At 41.4% G+C, this 10,902-nt stretch overlaps 1 protein-coding gene across 9 annotated transcripts in view; it reads left to right on the forward strand.

The window, feature by feature from the left end:
- KIAA0319L (KIAA0319 like) overlaps window positions 1–10,902 on the forward strand; it is a 113,767-nt gene that overhangs the window by 36,111 nt on the left and 66,754 nt on the right. For 8 of the 9 annotated variants that reach the window (XM_006094177.3, XM_023758469.1, XM_006094178.3 and 5 more), the window contains one exon: window positions 3,095–3,615. In XM_006094177.3, the coding sequence (XP_006094239.1) occupies window positions 3,095–3,615 (521 nt within the window). Of the gene's footprint in view, window positions 1–3,094; window positions 3,616–10,902 lie in introns of those variants that run through there. The other variant, XM_014460448.2, reaches the window with a different exon arrangement.

A 10,902-nucleotide genomic window follows, 5' to 3' on the forward strand; every position in this document is an offset into this window, starting at 1 on the left:
CCCTAAGTCTACAGGCCGATGCTCTATCCACTGAGTCAAACCAACTAGGGCTGCACATAATATTCTTCCAAAAATAGTCTATGCATAATATACATAAACATTATGTCCCCCCTCCCCCAACACATTGTAGCACACTATACACACCATATTCTTTAGTAACTACTTCCATATTGATAGACATTTAGAGTCTTCAAATATCTCACGAGTATGGACTATATTACAATGAAATCCTAACAACTGAGAAGTTCTCCAGGATAGAGGTAAACAGATTTTTTTAAAAGGTGAAAATACTTTAAAGATTTTTTTTTAAATTTTTTGAGAGATAGAGGAGAGAAAGAAAGAAACATCAATGTGAGAGCATAACATCGATTAACTGTCTCCTGCACATCTCTTACTGGGGTGGATCCTGCAACCTGGGCATGTACCTTGACTGGGAATCAAACCTAAGGGCAAAACTTTGGGGAAAAGTCTTCCCACATTAATTACATTCATCAGATTTTTCTTTAGTATGGATTCTTTGATATTCAACAAGGCTTGAGCTGTAACTGAAGACTTTCCCACATTTCTTACAGTGATAGGGTTTTTGTCTAGTATGAATTATCTGATGTCTAATAAGAATTGAGCTCTTCGTAAAGGCTTTCATTACACCATTAAGGTTTATTTCCACCATGAGTTTTCTTATGTTCAGCAAAGGATGTATACCTGAAAGATTTTCCACATTTATTACAATGATAGGGTTTCTTTCATGTATGCGTTCTTTAGTGCCTATTAAGAGTTGCTATCAGGAGTTCGTGCTAAGAGGCCTGATGAAAGAGCTCCTGCCTCCTCCTCTCCCTCCTGCCTGCCTGTTTTGGGTATGGGGGTCATGATATTTTGAATCAGTCCTGCTTGTGTCCCATTAATCACTTATTTTTTTCTCAGGAGGATCTGTATCAGAATCTTGAGATCTGAGCTCCTGTATATTAGTGCTACACCTTAGCCCATTCCTCACAATTTATAAATTCCTTTTCTTACATTTTCAATGCCATTAGAGGCCAGCTGGCTTCAATTAAATAAATAAAAACACTTTTGAAGTAATTTATCACTGAAAGACTGATTAAACCCATGCTATCTTAAAATAAAATTAAAAAAGTTGAGCTCTTCCTAAAGCCTTTTCCACATTCATTATATTAATACTAGAGGCCCAGTGCATGAAAATTCATGCACACAGGGGTCCCTCAGCCCAGCCTGTGCCCTTTCACAGTCTGGGACCCTTGGAGGATGCCCACTTGCTGGCTTACGCCTGCTCCCCGAGAACAGATGATCTAAAAGGAATAATCATATCCTTGGGTAAGGATTTTTTAAAAAGGTAATGGTCGCATGAAAATTCACTGCCAGTGGGGCTGAGGGTACTGGGGGACTCTGGTGGCAGGTGTGCGGAGCAGCCGGACCCACCTGGGGGCAGACCTGACTGTGCCACCTGCCTGCTGCCCCTGGCAGGGCTGAGGGAACTGGGTGCCATCATCTTGTGGCTGTGGGCGCCGCCATTTGTGAGGACGTGGCGGTCAATTAGCATATTACCTCTATTATATAGGACTAGTGGCCCAGTGCATGAAAGTCGTGCACATTAAAAGGGAATTAATTAGAGGAAATATTTTAATATTGCTATTTGCCCTTTCTCTCTAATAGAAGTGTCAGAGATTGAGCGAGACCCAGACCCAGCCAGCTCCCCCCCCCACCCCCCCATTGGGCGAGAACCAGACCTGGCCGACCCCACCCTCCGTCGAGACCCAGACCCGGCTGACCCCACCCCCATTGAGCGAGACCCAGACCTGGACGGCCCCACCCCTGTCAAAGCCTGCTGGGCGGGGGACGCAGTGATTCAGAAGCCTGCCTTTATTTTCTCAGTCGCCTGGTGTCCACATTTAGTCTCTTGGACATTTAGTAGGTATTTTCTGGGAGTTAGGTTGGCTTTGGATGATTATCAGTTTGTTACTTTAGCTAGTCATAGCCTTTTTTCAGTTATGTGTACAAGCAGACATATGATTATCCATTTCTTTAATACTTTGATTCTTCTGCATATTTCCTATATTACTTCTAAAATATACTTTATGTTATAATCACAGAGCCAGGGCTAGGGTGAAGAAAGAGGCACATAGGACATAAAATTTAAGGAGACACTTACTCTCAAGGGTTGGGTAAGCCAACCTTGCACTTGAATGATTCTGAGAGTAAGTGCCTCCTTAAATTTTGTGCCCCAGGCACCTCTCTTGCCTCATCCTGGTTCTGGCCCTATATAACCCTGACCAAGGTTGGTTATAGACACCTATATAACAAGACCTTAAAGTGAACTCTTTCTAACAACTTTCATTTAGAGAATGCTTTGACTTTACTTCATCTACGAATACAGAAGTGAAAATCAATGCTATGTCTTCAGTAATTCAGCAGCCCAAAAGTTCCTCCATAAGCAGCATTAGCCAGAATTTTGGACCATTTATCTAGGTTAACCACAGTAGGTCATTGTTTTACCTATCATGACATAGCTTGACATGATTAAAATTTTCGTATGCTTGGCTACTGGTCTGACTGATACCATGATATGCAAAACCACCTGACTCTGGAAACAATTGGTTAGGACATGATAAACCTGTAACCTGCAAAAGGTCAAGCATCTCTTTGTATTGCTGCCAGTTCAGTGGGGGACATATTCCAGCTTGTTTAGCTATCTGCTCTTCTGGTCTCTTAGTCTTCACATTGTTCCTGAGAAACATCTTGGTGCGCGCCCCCTCTCTCCCCTTCCTCCATACACTCCCACCAGAATAGCTCTTTTGGTTTGTTTGTTTTAAGAACTGGATGGAATTCTCTGTAAAAGGTCTACTTGGAAGGGATTTATTTAGAGAGGAACCAGCAATGCATGTGGAGCAGTACTCTACAAGCTAAAATATCCTGAGCCCAAAACACTCTCTTTTGCATTTTCTGTTCCTCTTACTAGATAGCTTTCCCACCCTCTTAAAAACAAGTTTTCACAATAGCCAAATGTTGGTGTTCAGGATTCTTTACAGAGTAGTAGTCTGTTTTTATTTCATCTTTAAATATTTTCATTCTTTGTTTTTAGATGCCAGTGAGAGCAGGTGCAAGCAGGTGAAGACACAATTTGGAGTTGGTCTGAGATCTGGGGGAGAAAATTACCTCCGCCTTCTTGAAGGAACCTCCTCTCTCCAGTCATGTTGGGCTGCCTGCTGCCAGGACTCTGCATGTCATGCCCTTTGGTGGTTAGAAGGGATGTGCATTCAGGCAGACTGCAACAGTCCCCAGAGCTGCCAAACTTTTAGGACAGACTCTTCCAATTCCGTGCTGGTGTTTTTAAAGAAATTCCAAGCTGCAGATGACTTTCTACCTGAAGATGTTGCAACTCATATTCTGGGGCTAGGTTGGAGCAGGGCATCTCAGAGGAGGCAGAGCCTTCCCAGAGCTCCACTCAGACCTGCTGTATCTTCCAGTGACCAGCAGAACTTAATCAGGAAGCTTCAGAAGAGAGAGAGTCCCAGTGAAGAAGTTATACCTATAGTGACACAGCGTTCTGAAGTGAATGACTCCAAGGAACTAGGTGATCTGAAAACCAATGGCTCCGAAGAGGTAAGCATATTATGAATAAGGAGCAGAGAATCTGTTAAATCTGTTTTTACATTTGGCACACATAGGTTATGAGGCCTGGTGCTTGTGGCCAGTGCTTCTAGGCTGAGGAGTGTATGTATAAAGCTGCCTAGTGCCATCTTTGTGGATGCTTCCCAGATGAACAAGGGTAATTTGACCTTAGAGATATTCACTCCATGCAAGCCTGACATTGTTTTGATAAAAGCAGAAAGTTGCTCATTATCTAGTCTAAACTGGTTGTTGGCTGCAGATAAGTGCCATTGTGTGGGTGTTAGTCTCCACCAACGATTCTGCAGTGATTTCTGCCAGATTGCAAAACACTTGATTGATGTGGTTGCAGTCAAGTTCTCCTCCTCCTTTCCCCCCATCTCCTGCCTGTAAATATATTCCTTATGAGGTCGTTTCTATTCCAGTCTGAAGTCACCAGGGCTGGTAGTGCAGATTAAGACCTGACCTGCTGGGCTAGGGAGCTGGATGTGGCCGTTAGCCAAGAGGTTTCTACAGTGAATTCTCACAAGCTTTGTATGCCAAAGGAGATAATACCACCAGTAGAGTTAATTCCGCTTATTATGTTTCTTCACTGTTGATCTTCCTGGGCAAATTATTAAAAGGAATGACTCACTTCATGCTCAGTCTCCTTTGATTCCTGTGACTTATTTTTGTATTTGTTTTGTCCTAGTTGTCTCTATCAAGTTGAAGCGCGAGTGGGGAGGCAGTACTGCATGCCTGGCACTGTGTGTGCTAATCATTTTACCATGTCATTTTATTTAATTTTCATAGCAATATTTCCAAATAGGTGTTACTAACCCTGCTTTAGTGTTTCAAAGTTTGTCAGGTGAGGAAACTGAGGCCTAAAGTTAAACAGTTTGATCATGCAGCTAATGAATAGCAAACATAGAATTGGAACCCAGATTTAATATTAAGAAAAGAACTTTCAGTGCAGTATTAGAGATATAGACTTAGGCTTAATATGCCCATAAACATTTATAGACACTTATTATCAATGTCAGGCACTTTTCTAAGCTCTGGAGATGTATAGGTAAACAAGATATGATCTGTTCCCTCAGGAAGTTTACAGTCTAGTGGAGACTCAGGCATGAAAATAGATATTTACAATAGTGTGTAATTATTGCATTAGTAGAGTTATATACACAATACAATAGGATCACAAAAGAGGAAGTGACCCACTTGAGCAGGGAGGTGGTGTGTATGTTCAGAGAACACTTTATAGAGATGTTTAACTTATTTCTCAAAGGAAAGTAGGCTTTCACCAAGGGATTAAAGATATTACAAGTATTCTGGACAGAGGCACCGTGTATGCAAGCCTCAGTCTATCAGCAAATATTTATTGCACATTTACTAGAACAGGGTACTATACTAAGCTAGGCACTAGGAATATTATAGTAAATAAGATAAATGTGATTTCTGCCCGAATAGAGCTTACACTCTGGCAAGGAAGACAGACATTACATCTATAATAATTAGATAATTATAAGTTTGATGTAGGTTGTGAAAGGATAAGTGCAGATTCTTTAAGAGCATCTAGTAGGGACCTAATCAAGACTAAGGGGTAAGGTTAGGCCACTTTAAGAAAGGAAAGTTTAATCTGAGACTTGAAGTAGAAGTAGGAGCTAAGGAAAGAAACAGGCCAAAGGTATTTCAGGCAGAGGGGATAACAATTTCAAAGTTTGTCATGTGGCAAGATTAAGAAGTTGAGAGACACTGGTCTTGTTTGTCAAACAGAGCAAGAAAGCTAGTGGTGCAAGAAAAGACTTGAGAGATGTGCAGAGCCTTAAGGCCTTCTTAAAATATTGGTCTTTATTTAAGGAGGGAATGGCATGATCAGATAAGTTTCTGTGTGTTGAATAGACTGGAGAAGGGCAAGAATGTACATGGAGCTCTTCAAGCAAGGGAACCATTGCATTAAAAAAGGAGGTTGAAGATACAGGAAAGGGGATAAACAACAAATAATCCCTCAGAGCCATGGTCCTCAGACTTCAGTGTGCATCAGAATCACCTAAAGACTTGTTAAACATTGCTGGGCCCCACTTGAGAGTTTGTGATTTAGTAGGTCTAGAGCGAGGCCTGAGAATTTGCATTTGTAAAATGCTGGAGAATGCTGAAACTACTGGTCTGAGAACCATATTTCAGGAACCATTGCCTTCTAGGACAGGGGGTTAGAATCCAGAGAATGGAACACAAGATTAGCTTTAAGTAGGAGAAGAGACATCCCCTTCATTGTGATAGGAAGGAAGAAATGTATGGATATAAATGCAGCTAAGGTAGATTTTGAGGTTTGGTAGAGAACATTGTGGTAGTTTTAATCTTGTTCCTGCTTTTTTCTGAAGTGGGATAGTTACTGAGAGCAGAAGCAGATAGCTGGGGTGGGGATAGGTGAGTAGAGGCAGGAATATCAGAAGTTTAGAGAGAGTGGTAAAGGTCTGAAATAGCCATTATGAAGCATTGGAGATGGCAGAATAGGTAAGGAAATAGAAAGATTGCTGGGCAGCATTGAAGATGGAGACCATGAATTTGCAAGAGTGGTACTGATAGTTTGATTCATCCAAGATTGGAACTTTGCCAGTCTTGTGTAAAAGGAAACTGGGGCATGGAAATTGAGGTTATTGTCAAGAGAGTGAATGAAGAGAGAGTGTAAGAAGATAGGAAAAGAAGCAAATATAGGTGCTGACAGAGATATGATAGAAGAGATATACCTGATATTCAAAGGTTTTGCTGATAAAAAGCAGACATATGGGGCACAGGTAAATGTGAGTCCTGTAAGGATAGGAGGTAGTAGTCAGGGATATTTGAAGTTAAGATTTAGGACATGGAGAAGTGCTTACAGGATCTAGGGTGTAGCTGTGGAAGGTTGCTGGGGTAGAGTGGAGAAGAAATTTATTGACGACAGGGAGCTCAAAAGAACATACTAAATGAGCTATCCATGTAGACACAACTAGACTTCACCAATGATGATGATAATAGCAATAGCTAATGTTTACTGAGTGAGCACTTAATATATGCCAGGTACCATTCTGCACCCTTTACATGTATTAACTCTTTTAATCCATACAACAAATCCTATGAAATACTATTATCATCTCTATTTTATAAATGAGGAAGCTCAAGAAAAGAAAGGTTAAGGAGCATGGCCAAGGCAACATAGCTAATATACTAGTATGGTAGTATCAAGACTTGAACCCAGGCACTCTGCTTCTATCCAGAGTCTGTTCTCTTAATAGGCAAGGACTTGGGGTGAAGAGGAATTTTGAGAGCCAGGTACCATAGCCATCAGTAAAGTAGGAGGAGTAACTAGTTTGTTGGGAGATGACAGCTATGATGAGAGTTGAAGTGTAGTGCAGCAAGATGGCAGAGGAGAAGAGGTTTTACAAAGAAGATAGAAGAGTAATTGTTTGCAAAGAGATTTGGGAAGGAGAGTCAATAACATAGCAACCCCACCTTCAATCCTAAAGTATGGGAGAATAAGTAGCCATCATACATGGAAACAGTATCCTCAGGGGAGGGCAGGCTTATAGTTAAGAATAGCTGGTCACTAACTAGTTTATGGGCACTTGACCTGTGTGGTTATACAAGTCTCCACACTTAGAAAGGCCCTGTTTTTGGTTTAATGCTCTACTGTTGTTGTCGTCTTAAAATTCTTAATAATCTTAATAGATTTTGAACAAAGGATCCTGCATTTTCATTTTGCACCAGATCCTGCAAATTATGTAGCCTGTCCTGCAGGAGGTATAGGGAACAAAACATGAAACGACTGAGCATACAAGTGACTTATTAATCATGGAGTAGTAATTCCAAGACAATTCAATGGAATATTTGGGTGAAAGAAAAGGAGGTTGGGTCTCACAGGAGAGGAAGTATAGATGATTATAGGGATAACAGTTTAGTATGGTAAATGTTTAACAACTGGGTTTCCTAGAAAACAAAAACAAGACCTGAATTGTAGACTTCGTCAATTTCATAGTGTAAATACTACCACCATAACCAATTTCAAACTACCAACATGAACTCACTGAACACAGAGTTAGTAGAGATGGGTACAGTCATCACACTACAGGATAATTGTGATCAATAAAATTAGAAGTATGCTGGGGCTGGCTGGCAGACCCTGAACGATGGATGAATAATTACTGTAACACACATTTCTGTGAAAGAGAGGGCTAAGGCACTACTTGACTATGGTTTCCATGTAGTCCCATTCACCTGCCTCCTTAGGTTTTTATTGTCATAACAGCTTGAACTCAAATTAACTTCTAGATACAATTAGTAGGGTAAGTATCCTTGAGAAAGTATGAAAGTATATGCTTCTACAAGGTCGGGTCTTAAACCCTTTGCGGTCCAATATTATTTTTGGAATTCAAACAGTCTGGTCCAAATTAATTGACGGGATTGAATGTTGAACTTTTTAATGTTCTTATTGCTCGACGTTGGACCTGCTCCTAGTGCCTGGTCTGTCGAGTCAGCCTCGAGGTTGGACCGAAAAGGGTTAAAGACTAAACATAGAGATTCTAGCAAAAAGATAGGGGCTGCCACCTTCGGCAAGGTCCCCTCAAAGGCCGCCGACCTTTCAGAGATTCCTCCTTACAGACATTCCGACCAAGTCCCGTGCTTCCCACAGAAGTAGACCACAAAAAAGAAAATATGGTAGATTTAGACCTGATAATCTCCTGGAAGATGGTGAAAGCTCAAATTCAATCCTTACAGACTTCATCTGTATGCTTGAAGGAAGATCCTGTGTTGGCTGGGGAGTTCTTTTTCTTCTTGTTCACTAGCTGTGGGCAGTGGCAGTAAATTGCTGCCAGTGAACAGGATCTCAAGTTTAATGGTCTAACATGGAGAATGGGTGTCGGGGGAGGAATATTGAGTTTGAATTATGAGCCCCAAAGGTGGAAGTGAGCCTTTGTGCACAGAGGCATCATATAGTTTGGCATCTGTTGAGAGCTGCAAGCATTGCTAAAAAATGGGGCAAAGTGAAGTCTTCAGATCCAGACAAGTTATGTTTGACCGTACATACTATGCTTAGGAAGGCCATGGATAGCTTTGGAAGGGTGATGGGATCATCTTTCTTGTACATTCAGAACAGTTAACTGGTAGGCATTTCTTTTAGGAGAGGACTTGGTGTTCAAACTTCTGTTTATGCACTAGGGAATGGAAGAGAAAAGTATACACGGCAGATCTCCTCCTCCTAATTAGGGATGACTGGCTAGCAGCACTAGTTTCTAGTTTGTACTGTTTTCACTAAGGTAGGTCAGGCAACTCTGCATCCAAAATGGGAAGAAATTGTATCATAAATTGTTCTTGTCTTGCTCGAAATGCCTGCAGAGCTCTAGAGGCCCTGTGTTGTCAGTAGCATTTTTCATTCTTTTGGAAATATACATGTTGTATCCAAGAGCAGGTATTGTGGATCTTTTGCAATTCCCAAAGTGGAAAGGAATATCACCCATTTATTTCCCTTTCTCAACTTAAAGAAGGAGAAGCTGATAATGCTTGGTTTAATTACTGCATCGGCTCTATGCCATGAACCTCTAAATTACTAGGAAGAGGAGCCTGCAGGTTTGTTGATTTGGTGCTGGAACATTTGCAGTATAAGCATTGCAGTTTCTGGCAATTAATTGCTGCCTTTGTGAAAGAAGAAGGAGCATTCTCTTTGAGCCCAGGAAATGCAGATCCTATTAGGTTATCCGTACACATAGGTTTGACTTTAGGAGACTGAGATCCTCCTCTCTCTACCATCCATCTCCCAGTTTCCAGTCAATAATCACAGCATTTCAACCCCGACAAGCCAGGGGCTTTCTGAGGAACAAATGACTGAGTGGGTAAATGAGCCAAGCCCTTGGACACCTCTCTGCTGCCTTTTTTTTTTCACTGAGGAAAACTCTTGTCCTGACTCTACATTAGGCCAGAGCATACCTCTTACCAGGAGATATTGGTGTTGAGTGTAGGCAGTGACACAAAAGAGCCTCATATTCAAGGACAGAAGCCCCAGCAGTTCTCTTTCTTCCCTTCCTCCCTGCTTTTGTTTTGGTTTGGTTTGTTTATCGGGGTTTTTTGCTTGGTTGCTTTCTTTTGGTTTTTGTTTTTAAATCTTTCCTTTAATCCTTTGGGCTTGTAAAATTTTTGCCAAGGGTTCATTTATTATTCCGGCCATTATTTCCTGACAAATTTGGAATTACTCAGGACCTAGTTTTTCCCAAATTCTCATCCTTAGTTATCTGAGCAGCAGACACCAAAAATTTTTTTAGCCCCAGGCCCCTCTCAGCTCTCTGGCCTGTGTAATTTGTATGGGCTTCTAAGCCCTGAGTAACCTAGGCTTTTCCAATACTGTCTGTGTGCATATATTCACTTCCCCAGCCCCACATCCCCACCCTTCTAGTCTTACATGAGTGGCTTATTGCATGAAGAGAAAACCTGGGCAGCTCATTTCCTTGTGTGGGGGTGTGCAGAAATTCCTACTATTGTACTTTTCCTTTTTCTAAAGTTTTAGTGCTTGAACCACAATGCCCTTTCTTTATTTTTTCTCACAACAGTTGCTTACTTTCTCCTGTTACTCTCTTAGTATTCTGGTTCTTTAGTCTGCTTATCTGATTTTACTATGTGAAATGAATTGTTAATGTTTTTGTTGGCTACATTGTAAGTTAATTAATAAGGCAAGAGTTGATTTTAATGTGAATTTAACAGATCCTTGCTAATTGGCCAAACTTGAGCCACAGTAAAAAAGCCTCAAAAGCTGCTAAGACTTAGTTAACAAAACATCCCTCCCCCTTTCTCCTTTCTGTGATGGTCTTAGTTTCTCCAGGGAGGTCTGAGAAGATATAACTTTGAACAAACTACTGCAAACTTAAACCCTGCCATATTCACCAGTCTCATCTTTAGTTGCTAAGAATTGGCTTGGGATATGTCTTTCATACCCCACTGGCTTTGCTAGTGTAGGAAGACACTGTCTTTCATCTAGTAGGATTTTTGTGACAATAGTAGTTTTTATTTTAATACAGTTGTGTCTCAAATCAAAATGTTTTAAAAGCTGAATTTTTGCAAATCATCCTATATAATAAAAGCCTAATATGCAAATTATCCAACTGGGAGTTTGACCGCACCCTATGATGTACGCTGACCCACCAGGGGGCAGTGTGGCATATGGCAGGCGTCAGCGACATGGTGCTGGCAGCGGGCAGCAGTGGAGGCACTGCCGGCCTCAATGGGCCCCGATGAGAGCAGGACCATGGCAGGATGTGGAGCAGTGAGCAGGTGGTGCCA

Source organism: Myotis lucifugus, unplaced genomic scaffold (genome assembly GCF_000147115.1).
Source record: "Myotis lucifugus unplaced genomic scaffold, Myoluc2.0 scaffold_131, whole genome shotgun sequence".
NCBI classification, from domain to species: domain Eukaryota; kingdom Metazoa; phylum Chordata; class Mammalia; order Chiroptera; family Vespertilionidae; genus Myotis; species Myotis lucifugus.